The sequence below is a fragment of the Dama dama genome, chromosome 5 (genome assembly GCF_033118175.1).
Source record: "Dama dama isolate Ldn47 chromosome 5, ASM3311817v1, whole genome shotgun sequence".
In the NCBI taxonomy this organism is placed as follows: Eukaryota; Metazoa; Chordata; class Mammalia; order Artiodactyla; family Cervidae; genus Dama; species Dama dama.
Window position 1 is genome coordinate 114247077 of NC_083685.1, and position 26717 is coordinate 114273793.

At 46.0% G+C, this 26717-nt stretch overlaps 1 protein-coding gene across 1 annotated transcript in view; it reads left to right on the top strand.

Moving 5' to 3' along the window:
- The first annotated feature begins 4266 nt into the window (after positions 1–4266).
- Positions 4267–26717, top strand: part of NMT1 (N-myristoyltransferase 1) — a 29601-nt gene continuing 7150 nt past the window's right edge. The window contains exons 1-6 of the mRNA XM_061144257.1: positions 4267–4431; positions 14986–15094; positions 17698–17842; positions 24462–24580; positions 25154–25245; positions 26098–26214. Of these exons, the coding sequence (XP_061000240.1) occupies positions 4301–4431; positions 14986–15094; positions 17698–17842; positions 24462–24580; positions 25154–25245; positions 26098–26214 (713 nt within the window). The 5' untranslated portion in view covers positions 4267–4300. The remainder of the gene's footprint in view (positions 4432–14985; positions 15095–17697; positions 17843–24461; positions 24581–25153; positions 25246–26097; positions 26215–26717) is intronic.

The following is a 26717-nucleotide window of genomic DNA, read 5'->3' on the forward strand; positions in this document are numbered from 1 at the left end:
AAGCTCTCTTCCCTAGGAGAGCCAGGATGTTGCCCAGTATGATATTTCTCCAACAAAAATTGCATCATTTTTCTCCCCAGTTAAAATCCTTCTGTGGTTCCCAGTCTTCAGGGTAAAGTCCAAACTCCTCAACATGGCAACTGCAGCCTTTCCCGGTCTGACTTCTGGCTGCCTCTCTGGTCTCAACTTCCAAAATGCTCCTCACACTCCAAGCTGGCCACATCATTCTCCTTTGTGATACCTCCAAGCTTTCTCTTTTGTGATGCCTCCACTTTCATACCTTCTGCCTAGGATGTCCACCCAGGCTGTCTGCTTCTGCTACCAAAACTCAACTCAGCCGTCTTCTCCAGAACCCCTTTCCCCAGGTTAAGGATTCCACCTCTAGGCTCCTGCTACATCCTGTGGCCACCCCTCAACTCTTCTGCACTGTGTTCTACCAGACCAGACACCTACCAACTGATGGAGGGGACCCAAGGAGGGGACTGTGGTGGTCCATCCCTAATTGTCTACCTTCTGCCACAGAGACCGACATGTCAGGACATGAGTGCTCCAAACCACCGGCTAAATGAATCATGAAGGTGACCTGGCTCATGCCTTCCCAGGCCCATCTGAAGAAAGGGATCTCTGATCTGCTGGGAGCACAGCAACGGCCTTGATCTGTGACGGACATCACGAGAAAGTTTTTTTTTGATCACCAGGAGTGATGCTGACTTTCTGGGAGGGGAAAACACTTTACTGCTATGTGTGCACTGTCTCAGATGAGGACACTGAGGCTCAGAAAGGTTAAGTGACTTGCGTGACTTGCCTAAGTGACTTGGTGGGTCACAGGCAGAGCCAGGACTTAGAAGCCAGGGAGTTAAGAGTCTGGAACTTACTCTTAATGACTATATTCTATTGTCTCCAGTAATAACCCAGAAGGAATAATGGAGGTGTGCACCCTAGGAGTAAATTCCAGAATCTGCAGAGGTTTACAGGGATATCCTTCAGCCATTCTTTGGGGCCTGCTATACCTCGCTCACTTGTATGAGGCTCTTGCCAGAATGGGTGGATAGGAAGAGCCAGAAGTGCTAGATGGGAAAATTGTGCCATTTTAGTGTGTTGAGGAGCTCAGAAAGCTGGGGATGTTTACCTCAGAGAAACAGGAACAAGATTTAATTGAAAAATATGTAAAAACTATCTAGAGGATCTCAAGTGCATTCCAGCTTGCGTTCTGTGTAAGACGCAGATCTGAGCAACCGAAGCCACAAGCAAGAAGCTGGTGGCCATGGGTCCCTATGGACAGTCCCAGCCAAGTTGCTTCAACTGCATGAAGATGGGCTTCGTGATGGGCTGCTCTGTGGGCATGGCGGCAGGGGCACTCTTCGGGACCTTTTCCTGTCTCAGGATGGGAATGTGGGGTCGGGAGCTGATGGGCAGCATCAGAAAAACCATGATGCAGAGTGACAGCACCTTTGGCACATTCATGGCCATCGGGATGGGCATCTGATGCTAATCAGGGCAGTGGTTGCCCACAACATCCACCCTCTCCCATCAGTTCCATCCCATGTGTACTATAATAAAGCAAGTCTTTGAGTATTCGGAAAAAAAAAAAAAAAAAAACTATCTAGAATTACACAGGATTATATGCTTTTTTTTTTCATTTTTATTTTTTTTCTTTTTTTATTTTTTCATTTTTAAAATTAATTATTTCTTTTTGGCTGCACTAGGTCTTCATTGCAGAGCTCAGGCTTCTCACTGCAGTGGCTTCTCTTGTTGCAGAGCACAGGTTCTAGACTGCTCAGGCTTCAGTAGTTGTGGCACGCAGGCTTAGTTGCTTAGACATTCAAGTAAGCTCAGGCATTGAAGTCACATGTGGCAAAATTCAGTCATTAAATGGACATTAAAAAAAAGGTGATGGGGACTTCTCTGGTGGTCCAGTGGCTAAGACTCAGCACTCCCAATGCAGGGGGACTGGGTTTGATCCCTGGTCAGGGAACTAGATCCCATATGCTGCAACTAAGAGCCAGTACAACCAAATAAATATAAATTAAAAAAAAAAAAAGATATTTCTTAAAAAAAATAAATAAAGTTTTTAAAAAGGTGTTGGGAATTCCCTGGTGGTCCAGAGGTTAGGACTTGGTGCTTTCACTGCCAGGGTCAGGTTCAGTCCCTGGTTGGGGAACTAAGAATCTATAAGCCATGTGGTATGGCCAAAAAAAGAAAAGAAAAAACAAACCAAGTGTCACATATACTCAATTTCTTTTTTGTTTTTAATTTCTTTTTAAAAACGTAAAAATTTAAATTTTTACTATAGAGAAGTCATGAATCCTACGAAATCTAAGAATTTAGAAGATTCTAACTTGGATTCCAGAAACTTGGACTCATACTTGCATTCTGAGCTTGGCCACCTCAGTCACATTGCTTGCCTATCTCCCAGAAAAGCTCTCCACTGAGCCAAAATTGCTTGGTTTGCAGTAAAATACCATGCAGAGTGTCTTACTTAAGCTTCAGATTGCAAGAATGACAAGAGGCCACAAACACCAGCACCATCATCCTCCATAATCACTCTTCATGAGTCCCATTTCATTAGCCTTAATTCAGCCTCTGCAAATCTGTAGGAAAAGAAAATATTAGGGCTGGGAATTAGAATACCAGAAATGAGTTCTGGTTCAAGGTCTGCAACTAGGTATCGCTGTTTTTTTAAATTTTTCCAAGCACAGTTTTCTTCAAGCCTCCTTCACAAAGTCACATGAGCTATTATAACTGAAATACTTAGAAAATTTAAATCCATCTAACACATGTAAGGCTTTATTATTATCTCTGACCGCCTCCTTTTGCCTGCATTGCATATAAGGCATCATGCTGACCACAGTCTTGGCCCCAGAGAGACAAGAAAGGGTAACAGTTCTCAGCCTGAGCAAGAGTCTGCGTTCCAAAGTCAAATATATATGATTGCGGGTTACCTGCTGCTTTGGATCATATTAGTAACACTTCTGCTCTTGCCACTGGTATAAGATCAAGCATTGACTATATTTAGCTCTCTTTTGTTTTGCTTTCCTGAATCAGAAGGGAAATACTTCTTCCCGCTCTATTCCTCTTCCCACGCTGAGAGTATCCCAAAGGCAAGATCATTTCCCTTCTTGGCTGGATCATTTCATGCAGCTCTCTGATCATAAGAACTTGTCCTTCCCTCAACACCCACATAACCCAAGTTGAACGGAAAATCTCTAGGAATGGTAACCATGTCTTTGGGCTCTGCCTCAACACTCCGGTGAGATTACTCAACCACAGGGGTGAGACCCAAAGGACTGGAGCATTCAGTCAAGGCTAAAAATAGCTTAAGATGTCAAAATTACCTTCTAATAACTGATTTCCTTGGGTAGATGTATGAGACAATGGGACTTTAGTGGTAAAGAACTTAAGAGAGTTTAAGTCATATCCATATATGTATACTTCTCGCCTCCCCCCGCCCCCCACTCATTAGCTATTAGACTGTCGAATTTACCCACCAACTTTGGGGCCAAGTTTCTTGTCTGTGAAAAACGGGAACAGTGCCCACCTTCTAGACTTGTTGAGAAGATGGCAGTAAGTGAGTAATTGTGGAGGGCTGCTGCGGAGAATGAAAGGGACTCTGTGTGGGGAAGAGCTTCAGGCCAAGAAGGGCTAAGGCCTGACAGAGCAGTCAGATGTCACTGGTCAGGATCAGTGCTCCGCACATCACAATCCACCGCCTTTCATGAGGCCTCGAGCTACCAACGACCAAGGGCCGCCCAGAATCCCGAGCGAGGAAAGGCGGCCAGGAGCAGACCTGGCTTCTTGCAGAAAGGCGCTCCAAGAAAATCCTATGCATTTGGGCTTCCAGTGGGTCGCAGCCGCAGTCCTCAAGGCCTCTTACTTACCTGAGAATGGTAACGGTCCTTAACGGCAGCCAATAACGGCTCAGGGCCGGCTGAGGTCAAACCTAGGATTTTGGAGCCCACGCCCAAAACCCTAAACTGCATCGAACTACAACTCCCAGCATGCGACGCGACCGCCCGGGTGGCGAAGCGTGGGCCTCGCCAACCTCGGGCCCTTCTTTCCTCCCGCGCGACCGAACTCCCAGAACTTCCGGATAGGGCTGGCTCCCCACCCACGACCGCCTCCTCTCTAGATTTCTGGGTATTGTAGTCCATCTTGTTCCGGTTTCCCGGGAATAACCTGCTCCTAGCTACGGCTACTTTCGCCACGAAAACTACAAAACCCAGAATATCGCGCAAGTTCCCCTTGTCCAATAGGAACCCCCCATGTAGCGAGGCGCGGAGGCCGGCTCTCGCAACTCAAGATGGCGGACGAGAGTGATACAGCAGTGAAGCCGCCGGCACCTCCGCTGCCGCAAATGATGGAAGGGAATGGAAACGGCCATGAGCACTGCAGCGATTGCGAGAACGAGGAGGACAACAGCTACAACCGGGGGTAACGAGATCCTCGGAGTCCAATTCCCATCCAGTCCGCCACAACCTGGGTCTCTGGGGTGCGGGGAAGTCACCAGGAGCTTAGTGTAGCCCTACCCCCACATTCCTATTGGCTGAGACATTGGAATCCTGTCTGGCGATTGGTTGCTCTCTTTGTCATTTATCAGGGGTGGGTGCTCAGTATGTTAAGGCCCAGAGACATTCAATACTTTTATTATATAAAAGTTCTTCTGTGTAAGGTTCCCGTCATGTGGCTCATGCGCGTCCGGGGAAAAGAGCATGTTGGACGATGGCCTTCGATGGCACAACACAGGTCCATCTAACAGTACAGTTCAAAAGGAATGTTACTTACAGTGGTGGTGTGTGAACAACGTGTTTAGCAGTAAACGAATAATAAAACGTTTCACTGCAGTTCAGTTCACTTTCAAGGAGGAAATTCATCAGGCTATACCAACCATAATTATGTTGTAAAAATATCACTACTAGAGAATCCCAAGATATAAACTCACCTTATAAACCCTATGTAATTACTGTATGATATTTTGATGTATATGGTGCCCGCTGCTCCAAATGATCCATAAGTTTCCCGAGCAATATATAATTAGTTCTTTCAGTATCTTTGCTCTATTAACTTTGCGAAGTAGCTTCGAGCTTCAAGAAATTGGGTGATGGTGCTTCCTTGGACAGTTTGGAAGTGGTTTAATACTGCGTCTCCTGTACTTTAGGGTCTTGCTTCCGGGTATTCCTCGGGTAGAAGGAACGCATCAAACGTTTGAGTGTTGAGCTTCCAAATTTAAGCCACACCCGATCATTTCTCTTTCCTCACATTGTTACAGTGGCTGGCGCAGAGGCTCACTCTCCTTATCTATATATGTTTCCTAACGGAAAGTCATGAGAGACTCTTGGATGTATAACTTTGGCTGAGTCTTTGATGGTCTGATTTTCGTAGCCATCTTGTCCTTTGCTGAATCAATCGGTTGGTGGTAGCCCTGGAGGTAAAAGGGTAAGGTTAAGGTCTTTGGATAAACTTTAAAGAGAGATTCTGTTACCTTGAGGTGATGGGAGAACAAAGGATTATTTAAATGGCTTATAAGTGGCTTGTGATGAATGTTTAGGTTAAAAGATCTAGCTTTATGTTCTTCAGTCGGCTTTAAAACCACAAGAAGGTGCAGGGGAAAAGGAAGCTTGTTAGATTTGGTTTTTATAGGACTGTGTCCTTCTGCACACAGATATAATGTAATAAAAAAACCTCTAGATTCCTGAGAAAGGAAGAGCTGAAAAAGAGGAACTAGGAACAGGAAGGAGGGAAAGTGGCCCTTCTGAGTAGAGACCCCAGTCACATGTGAGAGTTGTTGAATTCGAGATTCGTTTCAGAAGTGAAAGTACCACATCATCTTTGCTGTGTGTGTAGTTGCTTTTGTTTTCAATGCCAAACTGTTGCCCTGACCAGTGTCTGTAGCTTGTTAGTTGGTTTTATTGCCTATAATCTATGAATCACTTTGCAGGACTGTTTGGCAAAAAGTTCTGTGTTTTATTTAGAGTACAACAAAGTGGTAGCCTTAAAAAACTCTTTGGAAGTGCATGGTTATGGGCTGGATGGACAAATTAAGTTTATTGGTATCCCAAATCTAGAGATCTGTATGAGTAAGCTTGGAGGTCGCAGGTGAAAAACAGAGGACCCAGCCTGAAGGGCAGAGTCTAGTTCTGGCACTTGGAATCTGGAATAGACTTGACATTTTTTCCATTAATTGTCAGAGGAAATGGTTTTGGGAAAAAGCTGTGTAGTACAATGGGAAAAGCATAGACTTCGGAATCATTCAAACATGTGTTCAAAGCCTGGTTTGACACTTAATAGCCCTGTGTCCTTGGGAAAGTTACTTAACCTCCACTTGTCCAGATTACATGAGATAACATCTGAAGCAGCCTTCCCCCTTCTATTTCTTCAGATCTTCCCTGTCCTCCCCCCAACCCCCTCCCCTGTACTCTATCACATACTATATTTTTTTGTAGCTTTTCTCCTGACAGGAGTTAAGTAACATTTGTATCCAATACTTGTCTTACCTGACCATGAGGAGTTTCAGAACAGGAATCCTGTCTTTGAGATGGCTGGCAGTTAGTGGGTATTCATGAGTATTTGCTGGATGAATGAATGACATGTTAAGTCTATAGCCCAGTGTTAGTGCAGGTTCCTTTCTCCTCACTGAGGAGAAGGATATCAGATTTTTCTCACAGGTACACTTAATTTTCCCTAAATAAGTCTCATAAGCCTTACTATAGTTACTGCGAAATACCCACAGAAATCAAGAATCCTTTAGTTTTGTCATGGAAGTTTTCCACTGTATTTTGGCTTTTTGAAATGTTGCTTGTCTTTACTTAATATTATTTTAAATGTGTTCAAAGTGATAGAGGAATCAAAATATCTCCTTTTGATGCTAACAGTTCTAACAGACAATATGCAATAAAAGTTAATGATAGTTCACACCAACCCTCGTTCTCTTGGGCCTTTCAGGATGGGCTCAGTGCTTTACACTGATGAAATGAACTGCGTTCGTGCACTGGAATAATAGAGAGTGCATTGGTGCTGGGTCTTTTTTTTTTTTTTTTGGTGCTGGGTCTTATGTCCCTTCTTCATGTATTTTAGTTCTTGATTTTTCTAGTCGTGAGTTTTTTTCTTCCATAATTAAACATTTGGCGGGTATAAATTTCATGTATACATAAAAGCACACACATGTTCACAAGCATACATCTTTAGTATAGATGTGTGCATGTGAGTGTGTGTGTATCTCTTTATAGTTTTTCTATTTTTTAAAAAATCCACTCAACTGAGGAAAGAAAGGAGGGTAGCATTACCCCCAGCCCAGCCCCCCCCCACCCCCGCCAGTTACCTGGCATAAGTTTCCTTGAGCAGTTAATTGAGCGGAGAGTCAGGCTAAAATAATCTTTATACTACATCCCCCTGCGGGTCATGATTCATCTATAGGATTTAATTTGCTTGCTTGTTTTTAGTAAGAGATTTATCACTGAAGAATAAACCTTATCAGCTGGCAGTAGATTTTAATTGTGAGATAACAAAGTTTATTTGGATGCTTTGGAATGGGAAAGAATTTTTACACTGTTTTGCTGTTAGGATTCTGTTGGAATTTATTTTGCAATGTTGTTAATACCACTGAGATGCTGGGAAGTCATTGGTCAAGAACACTTTGATCAGGGATGTCTGTTTCCCATTCTGTTTTCTTACTCCATGGGGACAGGTTAAAATGGGTTCTTATGAGTTTTTCTTAACTTCCTGATGATGCCATATTATTCCTTATGAAGAAACTTAAGAGAAAAGAAAGGTCGTTTTGAATGGAATTCCGTAAAGCTATCCTTACTTGCTTCTGTTTTATTCTTCAGCTTCTCCAAGAGTGGCTCTTTCCATGTTTATTTGATGGCTTATAGCTGTATCTGGTCCTTAGAAGGAAGAAATCTTTTTAGTTCCTTTTTCTTAATTTCTCCCTTCAGCTTTTGGTTCTTCAAAACTAGATCAAAGCAGAAATGAAAAGAGAAGCCTCATCACTGATATCAAATAAGTGTTCTAATTTTATTTCCCAATTAAGTGGCAATTAAAAAGAAACTAATCAAGAGCTGCTTCAAAGAGAAAAGACTGGAAAGCAGAAGAAATGAAAAGTAAATGAGAGCCTATTTCTGGGAGACTGCTGCTCATGGCAAAGCAGTTTTGCTGATTTTTCACATTGTTTCACTAATGTGCTCACTCTAAAATGTCCCAGCTTTACTAAGTCTGCCCTTAACCCTTTCCCTGCACAATCCGTAAGTTTGGGGACCACAGATTCAGTAACTTCAGGAGATGGCTGCTTCAGCTCTTCCGCTTTAACCTTTTGTCTGAAACCTCTGCCCTGCAAGCCTCTCTTCCAGCTCCCCAAGGACGAGGACAGTTGCATGTAACGCCCACAAAATACGGTGTTGTCTGTTAAAAGCACCAAAGCAAAAACAAAACTAATATTCTTCAACAGGGTCAGTACTTGCTGCAGACATTTTTCCTCTGCTGCTGTCTTTGAGAGAGAGCTAAGGAGGCTTCACTATTGTTAAGTGGTCAGTAAATGTTATATATTGCTGACGTGACTGTGCGCTGAACCCTGTGCTAGAGCCCTTTACGTGGATTATCTCGTGTGGACTTCACTAATGAAGACTGATTTAGCTTTTGTAATGAGGCTTGGGATTTGCCAATCCACCTCTCCCTTCGACACCCAGGAGGATCCATTCTGAACTTGCTGGATCTCTTGTCCTTACTTGCATTGACTCCTTCCTCCGGACTCTGCAGCAGTGTGCATTCTGTCTTTGAATGTTTTCAGTAACCCATGGACTTTCCCAAACTAGGGAACCAGTGAGTGATGGAGGTGGCTGGCTCCTTTAAATTGTCCTTGATAGACTGGTATCTTTTTCAGAGTTCATTCCGATGTGTGAAATTGCTGCCAGCGTTGAGTCCCTACTCAGAAAATTACTGAAATGGTCTCTGAACTGCATCTTATTTGACCTTGGAGTTGCCAGGTTACAGTCTAGCTCACCAAACCAACCCACAGAGTATGTAGAATTTACATTTCCATCTCATTCCCATTTCGAACTACTTAGTGTATCAGAGCTCTTGTGACCCCTGAAAATACCAGCTTTCCTTCATGGCAGGATTGGCTGGTTCACCCTCAAAACTCTGGCTAACCCAGGGAGGGCAGAGGATGTCAGTAAAAACAATCTTTGATAATCCTTTCCCATCCTGCTGTTCTTTTCACAGGCCTCCTGGGCACCTTGATGGCAGTAGTAAAGAGTTTTTATTTTTACGATCATTTAGGACTCAAAGGCAGTTTTTTGTGAGTGACTGACAGTGGGAGCTTGCAAAGTTTGGGGGATGGCATTAGGTGATTCTGCAGCCTCAGCAGTTCAGAGGATCAGCAGCTGTACTGATCCACACCATGTGATTTCCACCTGTGCCCCTTGTAAACACCCCCACGTTCACCTGAGTTTGGGTCTTCTGAATACGCTACCAATAGGCTTGCTGGTGAATCACACCTCAGGAGTAAATTGATTTGCAGAAGGGGAGTTTACTGGGAGTCCAGTAGTTAGGACTCAGCGCTTTCACTGCTGTGGCCCTGGGTACAACCCCTGGTTGGGGTACTCAGGTCCTGCAAGCTGCTGTGTGGCCAGAAAATAGAAAAAAATTGATTTGCAGAAGAATTTCCTAAAAGTGGCATCAAAAGGATGTTAGAGGCTATTTATTTAGTAAGTTTCTCTGGAAATTTTTAATTTGAGCCTAAAAAATTAACTTCTAGCTTAATTCTACTTCTAGGAGGTAGAAAACAGGTAACTGAAAGTTGTGAATTTCCTTTTCTGAACTCTTTTTTTTTTCTTTAGATCTCATAATCAAACCTAAACCCGTGGTCTGTGTTTCAGACATTGGAACCACTGAAAATGGTTAAAATGGAGCTTTTTTGTTTTAACTCTTGTAGGAATAGAACAGGTCCTAAGGAGGGAGGAGAAGAGAGTTGAAAATTGAATGAGAAATTTGATCATTTAAAATCTTAAACAGTGGCTCAAAAGAGCCCCGCATCGCTACCACTCTCTTGCAACATTAGCGCAGCTGTCCTCTGAAAATATTGCTGAAGATGTTTTGTTGCCCCTCTTTTGGGCTTTAGCTTCTCAGGGTTTTATTTTAGTCTATTACGCCTGGAAAGCATCAGTCAAGCACGTATTTGGTGAACTCTCAGTTGTGTGCTCAGCATAACTAGGGAGGCTGTGAGAAACAGCTGTGTAACATGGGGTCCCTAGACTCAGGAAAAATTTTTTTATCTCATTGGGAAGCCAGGCAGCAACCGATTATTATATGTGAAGTATTAAATTGTACGGGAGATCATAACCTTAAAAGAGACAGACCTCAAGGAGCATTGGAGCTGGAGTAGTCAGAGGAGGCTTCCTGGATAAAACGTGGCTCACTCTCCTTCTTGCCTTTAGTATCTGCTCATCTGTCACACAAATTTATTTTAGGGCTTTTGAAGGTTCTCAGATAAATTCTCACAGGGAATGAGACTTTAGTGTTTGGGAGTAGAGTGGGCCAGGTCCTTAGATTGGTGACTTGTCCCTGGGTTCCAGTCAGTTCGTTGATGCATCACGTCCCTGGGCCTTGGTTTCCTCTTCTGTAAACAACAGGTTAAGCCTGATGGCCCTGAGAGCTCCTTCCAGCCCTGGTGGTTTAGCTTCCATGATAACAGCTTTCTGTCCCACAGCCCCGCACCTTTGCGTGGACTTTGGCATCAGCAGGATTAAGAGGAGGCCCAAGTCGTGGACCCACCCTACTCCTGTTGTTTAGAGCTTTGCTGCTGTTCTTCTTGTCAGCTTGCCCTTCCCTCCCACCTCGCTCACACTCCGATGCTGCGTTCTGCTTCTAGAAATAAGTACTGAGGTTCCTTTTCCATCTCCTCCCCCGCCCTGACTTTCTTCCAGAGCATCCATAGGATTTCTTACTTGTTTGAGCTTAGAATATTTTGACCTTCCTTTAAAAATGACATTTCATGATCGCTTTTCTTCCTTGTTCCTGGTTTTGTCATTCTGTTCATTCATCCCGTACTTGCTAGGTTGGTCATTAACGACTTGAGTTGATCAGCTTTACTTTCGAATGTACATTCCAAAATTTTTATGTGAACTCCCATCTCCTTTTCCATTGCAGGCAAACAGCCCCTTCTCCAAAAAAAAAGAAAAGCTGGCAAGTTTCACTAATTCTCTGCTCATTCTTTTGGAACCAAATGAACCAAAGGTAGACTTTGATTTGCCATATTCCAAGGTGCTGGCCCATCCCTTTGAAGTATGTTCGGGTGACTGACAGGTTTAGTAAGATCTTTGAGAGATTTTTTGTTTTCATTTGCAGAGTGCCAGCATGCCCAGGGATACCCACCCACTGGGGATGGACTCCAGGTCCCTTTAAAAATGAAGCCAAATTCTTTTGAGGAGGACCAGCCTTGCTTCCATGGGGTCCTTTGGTTTCGTTCTTCCTAAATCCGAATTGAACCCATCCTTCTGTGAAATGGTGTTCGCTTCCTAAGAAGCTACCCCTAATACTTCCTAAGACCTACTCTCAAGGCCTCTGAGCTTGTTTGGTTTCTTATGGATAATTAAAGTTACTGTAATCACCTAGAAAGCTCACCCTCCTGGGCTCCTTGGAAGTCTCTTCTCTGAGTCACTTGTCTTCCTGTTTGGCTTGTTAACTGAGAGACGGTGATGAGCTCATGATGTTCTTATGAAGATGGCTCAGTACCTGGTCGCTCAGTGACTGACTTTTCTTTTAAACTTCCCTTTGTTCTTCAAGTGTCTCATCTCTGTGTTCTTCATGTACAGGTTGAGACAGGATTGTTGCTCAGTAACTGCATGTGCAGATTCAAGCCAATACAAGGAAAATGAAATTAGCTCTCTGGTTTTAGTTTAGGTCTTGGAGTTTGCCTGGCACTTGTATTAGTAATGCATAAAACAGAACAAGAGTTCAGCCCAAGGTCCTTCCCCAGAAATGGGGTCTGTGAAGAGATGGCTGCTTCCACTGGACAGCAAGAACAAAAGCAGGAAGGGAACTTTTTCGGGATTTTGCCCACGTGAAAAGATGTCTACAGTTGGAGGAAGTAATTTCTTCTATTTTCCTTATGTGAAATTGTGTTTAGTAAGTGTCCAGCTGGTTAATATGCAGCAGTTCTTCACTTTAACCTTTTTGATGCTTTTTTTCCTATAAAAAACAATTCTTATGGTAATTCACTTACAGGGACCAGAGAATTCATTCCATGAACTGAAATGAGTAAGGACTTATAAATTGTATCAGCAACGGAACCCTGCTTTGTCTCCTACCATCAACCAGCTTTTAAACCTTATAATCCTGAGACTGAAGTGAGAATGTTTCTGGAATCAGAAAACCACAGTAGAGTTGTCACAGACTGCAAACAGGCCTGTGCAAGATATCAAAATTGAGATAATAAGAGGAAAACTTTTATCTTCAGTTTGTAAATGGCTTCAGAGTTCCTGTTCTTCGCCATGGCCTTGGGCGTTTCGCTGAGCTGCTAGTTTTAAGGAGCTCGGCTTATCCCCCGCTCAGTGGTATCAGCTTTCCTTCTGTGGTGTGCCTTCTGGGTCCCATTATACGATACCTGGGAAGTGCGTTTGCCTCTGCACCTCATGACCTTACGCTGGGAGTACAGTGACCTCCAGCCTTGATGTGATCTCTCTGACTTCAGTCCTTCTGCACCAGGGGCCTGATGAGAGGCCTGGCCCCACGGGTGCAGGCACACTTATTCCAGAGCAGGGGTGGTGAGGGTGGAAGAGCTAGATGGGAACTGAATGTGAGGGGCCACAGGGAAAGCTGGGTCAGATACCTTCTAGAGTAAGAAGCCGCTGTCACCGTAGACTTTCAAGCATGGGAGGGACTGGTGGAAAGCCATTTTCACAGAGGTGAGTCCCTCTGCTGAGTTTAGGATAAGGCAGAGCAGATGTGAGGTCAGGGAGATCCAGGAAAGGCTGGGGATTACTTTAGTCCAAATGTAAGGTCGTGAAGTGTGGATGCGAGTGCTTCCAGCCAGGACTAGGAAGACAGAAATCTGAAGGCCTTCTACAACAGGAAATGGCAGCACGTTGCTGCTCCCTGCACCACGTGCTAGGAGATGAGAGTTAATATTCGTAATGACCCCCAGGCACTTTAAGACCATGAAGCTTTTCTGAATTATAAAATAAAGCTTAAATAGTACTTACCACAGTGGTATGTAAAATGTGTTTTGTACTATTTTAATTCTTTGAAAATTGGTTATCTAGCCTATACAGCTAAAACAATACCTGCACTTAGCTGATCTGCAGAGTAGGGTTTACGGTACCTTTTGATTGGACTCCTAATTTTGACTTTCTTAAAAAAATTTTTTTTTGGCTGTGCTGGGTCCTCGTTGCCGTTCAGACTTTTCTCTAGCAAGCAGGGCTTGCTCTGTAGTGGCGGTGTGCCGGCTTCCCATTGCAGTGACCTCTCGTTGCAGAGCACGGGCTCTAGAGTCCCGGGGCTTCATTGTTTGCAGCGGGTGGGCTCAATAGTTGTGGCCCCTGGGGCTTCAGAGCACAGGCTGAATAGTGGTGGTGCATGGTCTTAGCTACTCCGAGGCATGGGGGATCTTCCTGGACCAGGGATTGAATCTGTCTCTCTTGCATTGGCAGGTGGACTCATTACCACTGAGCCACCAGAGAAGCCCTTTATTTTAACTTACTTAATGGAAAATTTCCAGAGAGAATGGCTGCATGATAGCCCGGCATTACTCCTAGTCTGACAGTGCCAAAATCACTGAAAACATGGCAGGAACTTAATTTTGACAGTGATTAGGAAAGCAGGCTTCAAAGTGAACCTTAAAATTCATCAGTAAAATGAAGGAAACCCAGTATCAAAACTAATATCCGAAACTCAACAAGAAATGGGAGAAAGCATTTGGGAGCAAATAAATGAAAAAAGATGTTAGCAAAACACAGTGTAATATGTGATTTGTGTCTCAGTAGAAATGTTGAGAGATGATACAGAGAACAATTTTTTAAAAGCCTGTAGAAAACGGTTAAATGTGGCTAAGAAATTGTTTTTGCTTCCTTCGTTGGGTGAGTCATGCAGAAGGAAAGCAGCCGGAGGAAATCCCCGTTGCTGTGGTTCACACGCACACACATGTTGCATGTGTAAATCTCTTCTGAGCAGGGCTGGCTGGGTGTTCATTGTTGTTGTTTTCCCAGGATTCCTAGTGCTGGGTTTTGCCAGTGGGGGTCACCCAGTCAAGCCAGCTGACAGTTGTCCTCTATCCTACGGGCCTGATTTAGGCATTTCTCATGGTCGCTTGACTGTTTTGGACACAGATCACAGCAACATTAAGCTGCCCTTTTCCTTGCTCCTTCCTCCCTTCCAGAGCTGCCTTGTGTCTTAGGTTCAGCTGGTGCAGCTCAGAGAACCCAATGCAGCAGGATGGGGGAAGTGGAAGTGAGGAAGAGTTTCCAAAAGATCGCTTTGGGCTGCCATCCCTTTAAATTCTGGACTCTAAGGAAGAGTTGGTAACATGAATGCCCTGTTAGCAATTACATTTACCTTTGATTCGAGCAACCTGGCAATCTAAAGGAAATGAACCACTGGAATTCCCTGGTGGTCCAGGGGTTAGGACTCCACAGTTTCGCTGCTGAGGGCCCAGGTTCCATTCTTGGTCATGGAGATAGGATCCTTCAAGTCAATCGGCGCAGCCAAAAAAATAAAGAAAATAAACCACATAAAATAAAAGCAAGAACAGAAGAGGTCCTTTCAAACAAATAGGCTGTTCTTTGCACATGGCTCCCTCCCTGGTGGGAGTGGAGAGGAGAGCTGTGTCCGCTGGCATTCTCCAAATGCCCCTTCTGGGGCCTGGATTCTCTCGTCTGCTTCTGAAGCCCACAGGCTTGATTAAGAAAGGTCTGGTTCCACAGAAAGCTTCTTTGTCAGTGCAGCTCAAAACAGATGATTTTCTTAAAAGCCTGCATCAGTATTTACTTTGTCTTACAGTGGTTTGAGTCCAGCCAATGACACTGGAGCCAAAAAGAAGAAAAAGAAACAAAAAAAGAAGAAAGAGAAAGGCAGCGAGACAGATTCAGCCCAGGATCAGCCTGTGAAGGTAACAAGGAGGCTCTGTTTTCTTGGGCCTGAGAGTTGCTTTTTCAGAAGAGAGAGCTTTGGGATAGATGCATGGGAACATTGTAATAGATTGCCAGTCTCCACTGGTATTACTTCAAGATGGAGGGGTAGGCTCCCCCTGCTGCCCTAGACCTAGGTGATGAAACTGCTGGTCTACCTTGAAAGGCACAGCAGGTTAGACGTTGACCCCCAAGCACAGTGCCCCCTCAGAATTTAGGTGTGTAACTGCATGGGGTACTGTGCTAGGTGCTGGAGAGGATTCCCTCACGATAGCCCCCTGTGGCCCAGAGTAGTGGCTCTTGGCCTTGCCTTTCTCCGGTCCTCACCACTGTGAAAATGAAGGTCTGGTCCTTTTAAGGCAGACCTTTATGTTTCTCAAGCATTCTCTTGATGCCATCGTCACAGTACTGAGACCCCCACAGAGCCCATTTCTGAGTTCCATAGGTGAGAACCACAGGCCTAAAGCTTACGTCTAAGACTGACACACAGACACGAAACACAGAAGTGTGGGTAAGGATTGTTTTGTTTCGTAAATAAAACAAAATTAAGAAAACCTTTTAGGTTTTCCCTGGTGGTCCAATGGGTAAGATTCTGAGCTCCTAATGCAGGAGGCATGGGTTTGATCCCTGGTCAGGAACTAAGATCCCATATGCCACACAGTCTGGTCTTAAGACATTAAATAAAGAAATAAGATTAACGTTTCTTTAAAAAAAAAAAAAGAAAACCTTTTATTTCAGATAAGTGCTATCCTCTTCAAAGCAGGTCCTGGAGGAAGCTCAAAACAGATCCATAATTCCTCTTTTAGTATTACTTAAGTTTACAAGCCTCACAAAAAATCTAGTCTCATCAGTATACCCACACTTTGCTTTATGTTCCAAAAGTTATACTCCACCTCAAATCTCCCACCTTATTGAGATATGACTTCAAGCAGTTTTTTTTAATATTTTCAATACCAAACCCACTATGAAAAAAAAAAGTCACCATTGTTGACCACCATGTTGGCTAGCTAGGTTCTTGCCAGGCACATCATTTAAATTAACGAGGTGCCTTCAACTTCTCTACACGGTAGGTGGGAGTCTTCCCATGTTAAAGATGAGAGGAAGTGGTTTACCCAGGTCTTTCAGTCAGGAATCCAAGCCCAAGCCCTACTTCCGCTTCAGGGATTCTTGTTTGTTTCTTTCTCTGGGGGTGGATGTTTGGATGACTCCAGTGGGGGTTTGAACTCAAACCTTTATCAGAATGGTTCACTTCGAAATTAGAAAATAGCAGCAAAACACCATTTGCATAGCCCTTCTGTTTTTCTCTTTATGAGAATGATGCCATACATTATAGGGAATATAGGAAAAAACCTAGCAATAGGAACAAAATGAAAATCACTTAAGAGTTCTGCCTTCCAGGAATGAGCAATATAAATATGTTGGTTTGTAGTCTCCCATTCCTTTACAATTTAAATGAAAAAAAGAAGTAGTAAAGTATTAGAGGAACCTAAAGGTATTTATTTGTAGAATCTGAAACCAGACATAAGATCCAGAAGCCATAAAAGAAAAAGTGACAACTATCAAACTTCTCTGAAAAAGTCAAAAGATAACAAAGTGGGCAGTTATTTGCACTACATAAGTCAGTCAGTTTAAAATAATGCAATAAGCAGGCCATTCACAAAGAAATAGGTTTTTATATGAAAAGATGGTTCAACTTACAATGAAAATTAAAGCAACTATTCCCCCCCCCCCCCCCAGATTGGCAAAATTTAAGATTTGGTAAATCTAATGATGAGAGTCTTGAGAAACATACTCTCATACACTGTTCGTTGTTTTATTAATTGATATTCTTTTCTTAAAGAGTAAGTTGATAATACATGTAATCTCAAACGTACATCCCCTTTGACCCAGCAGTCTTCCTTTCTTAAACTTTATCCTGCAGAAGGACCTATTCGGTGAGCAAAAAATAGATACAGAAGAAAGTTCATTACAACACTGTCTGTAAGACTGAAGACCAAAATCACCAAATGCCCAGTGGTAGGAGGTTGGCCAGATACATTGCGGTCTGTGCTCATAGGGGAATCAGTTGTTGAATGGGCAGGTCCACGTGACCCCCTGGAATGGTCTGTAAGATACAGTGTTTAAAGAAGGTCAGTCAGTAAAATAATACTGTGCCATCCAGTTTGAGTTTTTGAAAATTGTGTGTTTGGAACTTGCATGCAGAAAAGTCTGAGATTATATTTACCTTTTTCCACCCTATGTCCCAAATTTAAGACTGTTGATGACAAGGGTTATATTTGAGGGACAGGACTGTTGGGTTTTTTACCTTCTGTGTATATTTACATCGCCACATTGTTTGAAATTTTACACTAAGCCAGGTTTTGCCATCAAACATCATAAGACTAAGAGGAGAAACCCTGTGGGAAGCACCCACCCACCACACAGCTCATCATCAACCACTCTCTCCAGTAGTCCTACGGCAGTTGACCTCTGAGACGCCACACCCCTTCTTTGAATTGTACCCCCTTAACTCCTGAACTTGAATGAATCAAAAATGCTTATTAACATAATGGGCCTTTTCTCTCCCCAACTTTGTCTTGTTCAGATGAACTCTTTGCCAGCAGAGAGGATCCAGGAAATACAGAAGGCTATTGAACTTTTTTCAGTGGGTCAGGGACCTGCAAAAACCATGGAGGAGGCTAGCAAACGAAGCTACCAGTTCTGGGACACACAACCCGTCCCCAAACTGGGTATGTATGTGCCTTCTTCCCGAGGAGAGGGCATGGGATGCGCCTGAACCATGCTGAGAGTTCCACGCGGGATTTGTGAGGGAGGACAAGAGAGTCCTGTTGTTCCTTGGTGGCCATTTTTAGAGCGTAATCTTTACAATGTAGTTCAGAAAAGACTGTTGTTCAGGGACTTTATCATTTCACAGTAGCCCATATGGAGAACAAACAATGGTCCTTTTAGCCCATCATCATCCAGAATAAATCTGCAAAGAAAGACAGTGTCTAGGCACATGATGAGGGGGACGTGTGCCCATGTATGTATTGTTTCACACTGAGTTTATAGAGAGACTGTCTTGTACATCTGGACAAGTGTTTCATCCGGAATGGGCCAGTCCCCCACCTCTTCCCTTTGTTCCTCAGACAGTGTGTGCCGTGCTAACTGCAAAGTGACTTGACATTTTGATTAACGGTTATGGTTTAACACCTGGACTACCGTATACAGGTTTGGTTGGCACCTCTTCAAAAAGCTATGATGAACTCTCAGAGGGGTGGGATGGGCAGAAAATGAGAGCATTCCAGAAGGGACTGGTTGTAGCAGGTTAGAGATGCCTGCTGACACCCAGCCACAGCTCGCCTCCATGGTGACTGCAGAGGGCCTTATTGCCAGGAAGTTTCTGTAGTGGTTGCGTCATGATTCTGGACCCACTGGTAGCCCAATTTCTGTTTTCTGTGTGATGGGAAAGTACGTGTGTTTAAAAAAAAAAAAGAAAAGTATGTGTGAACCACAAACGTAGGTGACCTTCAGGCTGTCCGTGTTACCACTCCCCTCCAGAGACACGGTGAAAGCTGACTGTGTGTGGTTGGAAGGGGCCGAGGGCAGAGCAGAAGGCTGGTGAGGGGAGGGGGCATCTGTGCCCTAGGAGAGTCGTCTACTCCAGAGCGTGCCCCTCGGAACAGCAGGGTGGGCGGGCATTGCTGAAGAGCCGGTAGACACGCAGACACTCAGGCCCTAGGCCTGCAGAATCAGAACCTGCAGGGGGTTTGCATCCACTTTGAGAGTTTGGGAAGTTCCGCTCTGGAGCACATGGTTCGTGGGCAGCTTAGTCACAGTCCAGAAACAGGCTGAAATGTGCCCCTACGGGGTGGAGAGCAAAGCCGTGTCCGGGTGGTTATGGGTGGTGAACGGGCAGCAGGCACTGTTGTATTGAAGTCTATCAACTAGAACCCTGCCCTGACCCATCCCCTGGGTCTGTCGGGCTGCCCAGGCCATCCAGGTTCCAGGCCACTGGCTAAGCCCTCCAGCAAGGCGTCGGGTCACATGGACATGAATCTGAGCAAACTCTGGGAGATAGTGAAGAGCAGGGAAGCCTGGCATGTTACAGTCTATGAGGTCACAAAGAGTCAGACACAACTGAGCGACTGAACAACAAATGCTGTTACTCCGGCATTACTAGTAACGGGTCCCAGTGACCACTCCCCCAGGAAGAATCAAGAGCTACATGCTCTGCCTCTGAGTGGATTACACAGAGAGACATTCAGAGGGAGCTGACATGTGTCTTTACTGGGTTTTTTTTTTTTTTTTTTTTTAATATTTATTATTTATCTGTTTGACTGATCTGGGTCTTAATTGCGGCATGTGGAATCTTTAGTTGCAGCGTTTGAACTCTCCTGAGTTGCCTCATGTGGGATCTTAATTCCCCAACCAAGGATCAAACCGGGGACCCCTGCATTGGGAGCGTGGAGTCTTAGCCACTGGACTAACAGGGAAACCTCCATCTTTGCTGTTTTCAGATGGAGTTTCGGTTTGATTTTATTTTTCGTTAAGAATTTGCAAATGGGTGACTTCACTCCATTCTTCATAGACATGGCATCTGGTCAAGAGGCAGGTTAGGATAATGGAGTTCACTTCTCTTCTGCTTCAGCTCATTTGCTCTTTGTTGTTTGCCAAAGATTCTCCACCCGTAAATTAGAGGGTGCTCCAGTTTTATTCTCAGAAAGCTTATGAAAAAGGCACAGTACTCCTCACTGGGACCTGGATGATCTCGGAAAGGGGGAATGAGGCTCAGTTTTTTGGGCTTTTTTTTACTATTTATTTATTTGGCTGCATTGGGTCTTGGCTGAGGCATGCATGATTGCTGACCTTCGTGGTTGGATATGGGATCCAGCTCTCTAACCAGGGACTGAAGGCCGGCCCCCTACACAGGGCATGTGAGTCCTAGCCATTGGACCGCCAGGGAGGTCCTGGCTCAGTTTTGTTTCCTCACCCCTGCCTGTGGCAGCGTGCAGTGTGGGACTCGTTGGAAGAGGGATCACTGCGAGTGTCTGGCCAGTCTGCCTCTCAGGTCAGTCAAGTCCAAATAAAGGATTCCTCCTCTGTGTCTGAGTTAGCTGATAGAAAGTACCACATCACAGGCATTAGTCGGTCCTCATGGCTGAGGTGTCAGCCTAGTTCTGCTTCTGGGTGTCCTTTGGGTGATGTCGTTTATAGCTTCTTGCTTTCGTTTTTTCCACTTAAATGAGGGCTAGTAATTGTGAATCTCAAGCATATCAAGTGTCCTGTGTTTGCTGCACTCCCCGACTTGTGGGGAGAGTTAGAATTAGATTGTATTCCACTCAAGAGACCTAGGGGCTTCCCTGATGGCTCAGATGGTAATGAATCTGGCTGTAATGCAGGAGACCCGGGTTTGATCCCTGGGTTGGAAAGATCCCCTGGAGAAGGGTATGGCTGTGCACTCCTGTCTTCTTGCCTGGAGAATTCCATGGACAGAGAAGCTTGGCAGGCCCCAGCCCATGGGGTCACAGAGGACTCGGACACGACTGAGCAACTAACACTTTCAAGAGACCCAGAATTCTTTAAAATCATCCTCCTAATTTCAAGTTTACAATCATCCTAAGTTCACCATTGAAAGGCTTCTAAACAGCCAGTGTTTTCAGCTGTATAACAGTTCTCTTGTGTGCCCAAATCAACTTCTCATCCCCTTTTTCAGACCGTGTCATTCTCCTTTTTAAAAGTCACCCCTTTTCCCACACTAATGGAAGGATGAGGAATCCTTTTTCTTGGCCTGACTTTAGTGGGTTGGAATCTGGCCACAGTTAGATTAGTTTAGAAAGTAACTCTGCCAAAGAAAGGGAGAATGAGGACTTGGACTTGGTTGCCCTGGGCCCTGAAAGAGAGGTTTCCTCACTCAGTCCTTCCCTTGTCCTGCTTGTTTGGCTTAAGGTCTCCCAGATCTCGCATTCTTTTCTCCCAAGTCCTTCAGAGTTGCCCTGTGGTGCTTGCTTTTGGATCTTGAGTATTAGAGGGCAGAAAGAGAGTTTGGGGGTAGAGTGTACAGAAAGGAAACGTTGAATGCCCAGGTTTGTCTTCCAAAGTCCCCAGTGTCCTCCACAGCCGGTTCATGGAGGCCCAGAGATAATTGGCTGCATTTCTGCCCCCTGAGAAGCAGCCCCCCACCTTCTTGGCCAGAGGTGCTCGTGAGCCAGTAGAAGGTGGCGGGTAGGACCCCTGGGCCGCTCTCAGCATTGCCGGCACCCCAGACTGTGAGTCTGTTCTGAGTGGCTTCTGCTTTCTCAGTGTTTCCTCTCACTCTCCTTTGTCAGCTGTGTCTTGCAGATGGTAAATAGCCTTGAGATAACCTATGAGAACCAGTTTGTCAACACACAGATCAAGACTCACCAGCTGAATATTTTGTATACAAGTTTACTCAGCTGACAAGCACTTATTGAGTGCTCTTTGCACAGTTCAGACCTCAGGATGTCACTGCTCCCTCCCATCCCCCTTAAAGACCCATTCAGGATGTCCCACAGCCCTCAGGATAAAGTCCAGCCTCTCGCAGCTTGCAGGGCCCTCCCCGATTGGCCCCTGCTCTTTTCAGCCTTGTCTCCTAGTTTCTTTTCCCTCCTTTCATCTCCAGGTCTTGACTCTGTTCTTCCCACCCTGGTGGCAGTGTACCCACCACCCTCCCTGCCCCACCCAGTCTACCCCTGCCTAATTCCTAATTATCCTTGAAGTCACATCTTTTTTTTCTTTTTATGCAGGATCTTAGTTCCCTGACCAGGGATTGAACCTGTGCCCACTGCAGTGGAAGCACGGAATCTTAACCACTGGACCACCAGGAACATCCCTGAGGTCACATCTTTAGATGTTTCTTCCGAGAGGTCTTTCCTCCATCTCCTCCTCACCCCCCCATACTTCACTATTGCAGACTTTCATGATGCTGAGTGGCAAATGCCCGCTTGCTTTGTTTCTTTGGACCCCATGATGACAAGGACCTGCATCCATGTCATTCACCAACTCCTGCCCCCGAGCAGGCACTGTCTAGGATTCCGAGAATAGATGGTGAAGGTGCACATGGCGGTGCCTGGTGCAGGCAGGACCTGGTAGCCAGCCTGAACGAAATGATCTGGCCTTGAGAGTATTGTCATCTGGTGGGGAGGATCACCTGTATCTTCTCAGTGAGATCATCTTGGGGAAAAATGATAAAAGGGTTCTGAAGTTAAAAAAAAGGGGGGGTATAAACTCAAAACAAGATAGGGAAAATTGATTAGCACCTACTCAAGACTAGAGTAGGGATCCGTGGTATTTCCCAGGGGTCTGGCCCTTCGCTTGTTAGGCTCAAAAAATTATTCATGGCAAGGAAGTGAAAGTGGATTGACTTCTAGTCAATTAATTCACAAGGGCTACTTTATGAATTAACCAAAAAGCCAGTTTCTAAACTAGGGGGAAAAAATACAGCCTTTCTCCCAAGGAAACCTTCTTTTGAGAGCAGCTTATAAATAGGAGTCAACCAGATTCTTCCCTGCTGTGACCCCATTGTTGCCTGTTGTTTGCAGTCTTTGACCCTTAGCACATTGGTTACAGCTTGTTTCTTGACTATTTCCCCAGAAGATGGTATGTTTTGTGAGGCCAGGGACCTTTTCCCAGCCCTGTCCTAGAGCATGATGTCCAACCGGTGTTCAGTGAATGTGCCAGGCGAGAGGTAGATGGTCAGTTCTAGTGGTGGTGTCCTTGGCTCACAGCCAGATGCAGCCGTTTCCACTACATCTGCCCCACGGATCCATCCCTGGGAGGGTCCACAATTGCCTGTTACATGTTAGAGTGGTGTGTTTGGGTCAGGAGTCTGACCTTCAGCTTGAGCTGAATGACAAGAATGTGCAGAGCCCTGTGCTGGGAGCCATGGACTCAGTGGGTCCTCTGTAAAGGCTCCTTATTTTTTTTTTAATTTTTGTTGTTTTCTCTTTTTTTGTTGTTTTTAATTGGAGAATAATTGCTTTACAATGTTGTGTTGGTTTCTGCCATACAACAGCTCGAACCAGCCATTAGAACTGTATATATCCCCTCCCTCTTAAGCCTCCCTCCCCCACCCCCGTGCCACCTCTGCAGGTTGTCACAGAGCTCCGAGCAGGGCTCCCCGTGTTACACAGCGGCCTCCCACTAGCTAGCTGTCTGTTTTACACATGGTAGTGTACATGCATCAGTGCTGCTCGCTCTCTTCAAAGACTCCCATTTTTTTAAAAAATTTTATTTATTTATTGCTGTGCTGAGTCTTCATTGCTGCACGAGGGCTTTCTCTAGTTGCAGCGAGCCAGGGCTAGTCTCTAGGTGTGGTGTGCAGGCTTCTCATCGCAGCGGCTTCTCTTGTTGCAGAGCACGGGCTCTAGAGTGTGGGCTCAGTAGTTGTAGCGCACAGGCTTAATTGCTCCACAGTGTGTGGCATCTTCCCGGACCAGCGATGGGACACATGTTCCCTGCATTGGCAGGTGAACTCTTAACCACTGGACCACCAGGGACGTCCTGAAGACTCCATTTTTAAAGTGTACTAAACATTGCCTTCTTCTGAGCTGTGAACATGAATGAATACGCTCTGAACTGTAGAAACTACCAGGGCCAAGTAATTCCAGGCTGAAATGATGTGGCTGATGTGTCCGAGTTCTGTCAGATAGGCTTGGTTTGGCTGGGGTTAGGAATTGGGGCTCTGTCTTCTCAGCATCCCCTGCACCCCATGTCTATCCTGGGTGGGGATGTTGTGTCAGGGGGTGACTTCCCAGCAGTGTGGTGTAGACTCAGTGATTCAGCCCAGAGGCGCTCACAGGGCTCTGTAAACACCATGGGCCCGAGTTGGCAGCTGCAGTTAACTGGCTTCTGTCGGTGAAGGCCCAGGCTGGCAGGGCCCAGAGAGAGCCCAGTGCCTGGACACCCTTGTCCAGCTCAGGAATGGGCCCGGTACATTGTCACTACTGTTGACACAAAAGCTGCCTTGTTGCAACTCCTTATAAATCCATCCAGGTCTATGGGCCTGGGCCAGAGCCATGACAACACTCTATACCAGCTGGGAGGCAGGAAGCCAAGTTAGTCAAGATACATGTTTGTCATTTAGTAACCGAAGGGAGATTTAAAAGAAGGTCCAAGACACCCACCACCTTGGCTCCCAGGATTATTCTGAAGTTTGGCCACGAATTGGCCCTCAGTTAGGGGCCAAGGGTAGCCAGAGAGACGGTCTGCCATTGCCAAGAAGAGAGTGTTCTCTGGATGGAGGGCTCCTGGGGACAGGAGGAATTTGCTGAGGTCAGTTTTTGAGCTGAGTCCCTTCCCTCCCCAAGAAAGCCAAGGGTGAAGCTCATGGCTGTGCTCTACTTGCAGGAGAAGTTGTGAACACGCACGGACCCGTGGAGCCTGACAAAGACAACATCCGCCAGGAGCCCTACACGCTACCCCAGGGCTTCACCTGGGACGCCTTGGACCTGGGGGACCGTGGTGTGGTGAGTAGGCCTGGGCTGACCACCAGCGTGGACGGGGCGCCACGTTCACTGAGAGCCCAGCTAAAATGGCTTCTCCTCGGGCCTTCCTCGAGGCCTCTTCTAAGAAGAGCCGAGCCAAGCAGGGCTAGCAGATCCCTCCCATCTGTTGCCTCTGGGATCTGCCCACGACTCTGCCTGAATAGCACACAGCGTCTCTGGCGCGTTGAGAGTTAACCCCTGCAGCTAGCTCCCCAAGACGGATACCTTTTCTTCATGCTTTCATTTTCCTTGATCATCCGCTCATTCAGTCCCTTGTCTTACCAATGGAGTGGTCTCTTACTTGGATGACATTCTTGGCCTACCACACTTACTGTGTTTAAGTCTGCCCCTCTACTCCTGGTGACTCAGTTTCCTCTTAAGCATTAGATTGCTTGTTCCAGGAGTCCTGCTGTGCCCGGATGAAAAGGATTTGTGGGATTAAATAGAGTTTTCGGTAGTTTGCCTTGTCCCAAACAGCTTGGAGCCCCAGGGTATTGGCGTTGGTCCCCCCCCTCTGGCAGAATACTTCTAAGGCGGCCCCTTTTCTCTCTGCAGCTGAAAGAACTCTACACTCTCTTGAATGAGAACTATGTGGAAGATGATGACAACATGTTCCGATTTGATTATTCTCCAGAATTTCTTTTGTGGTGAGTTGTAAGGACTTTCCTATGGTTCTGAGGCCACAGAGCAGAAAAACAAGGCACCAGATTGCTCATCCCTCCTAAGTGCCAACCTTTTAATGGCAAATCGGTGTGTGATTTTTGAGACTTGTTTCCAGTGGAGCTCAGAATTGAAACCTTATTTAAGGCACAGTGACTGGGTGAGAAATTCCTTTATGGAATTGGTACCCAGAAGAAAAAATCATCTGTTGTATAATGACTTTAGGTAAGAAGGGAAGGAGGGATGAGACCTGCTAAGATTTAAAAGAATAGAGGGTCATTTTCATCCTATTTCCTGAGCATGCTCAGTTGTATGAAAATGGCCTTGCCTGGCTGAGCAAGGTCGCCTTCTCGGCCTTGTTTAATATCCAGGGAGGTAGGGCATGAGGCTGGCAAAGAGGGGACCTGCCTGAAGGGGGAGGGAAAGGAAGACCGCCCGAGTGCAAGGCGGGGAGGAGATGGAGCCCAGAGCTCCAGAGGCTCCACAGCCGGCTCCTGACCACGGGACCCACTGGATTCGGAGCCAAGGAGGCCGGGGCTCCGGCTCAGGCTGTCAGAGTGAGTGAGCACCAAGAAACTGGATCAGTATGAAGTCTTCAGTGTGACAGCCCTGGGTTGGGTAAATAGGCCAAATGGACTGAGCAGCAAAAAAGGGCTGTGACTTGGTCCCACTGGTGTTCAGGAGGGTTTGGCCTGAAAGCGGATTTCAGAGAATTGAGCTGTTCCCTCTCCAGGGAGGTGGTAGCATGAGGTTAGAGCCAGACTCGGTAGTGGGGCCAGACAGTCTGCCCAGCCCGCTGGCAGGCAGCCCCGTGCCCACAGCTCCTGTCTCTCTTCCAGGGCTCTCCGGCCGCCTGGCTGGCTCCCCCAGTGGCACTGTGGGGTTCGAGTGGTCTCGAGTCGGAAACTGGTTGGGTTCATCAGCGCCATCCCGGCAAACATCCACATCTACGACGCGTAAGCGCCACCCCCACCCCCTGTCCCCACTGTCCTGCTCGGCCTCGGAAGGTGGGGGAAAAACGTACACATGCCTTCCATAGAAGCAGGAGGGCAGTTCCCCTGAAGGGAGGGAACTTGGGTCCTGGGAATAGAAATTCATAATAGGAACTGCCTGTCTTGCTCTGAATTGTTGCTGGGGCTCTCGTCTGTGACCTGGGCTGGAAGGGGTCCACCCTGAGGGCCGACCCACTCCCTGACCAGCTCCGTGTTGGCTCTTGTGCCAGTCACGCGTTGCCATGCTCGAGCCACTGAGAAGTGGGCTGGTGTGACTCACATTCACAGTCGCGGGGCCTTCCGGCTCTGCTCTTCGTGTCTTTGGAAATGTCAAAACCATCTGTCTACCACAGCCTTCTGGGCTTGGGGGAGTCAGAACCCCTGAAATCATAGAATAGCCCTTGACTTCTGTGGGGTTCCTAATGGCTGAAGATGGGGCTCCCTCAGCCTGCTCTGCAGGCTTCACC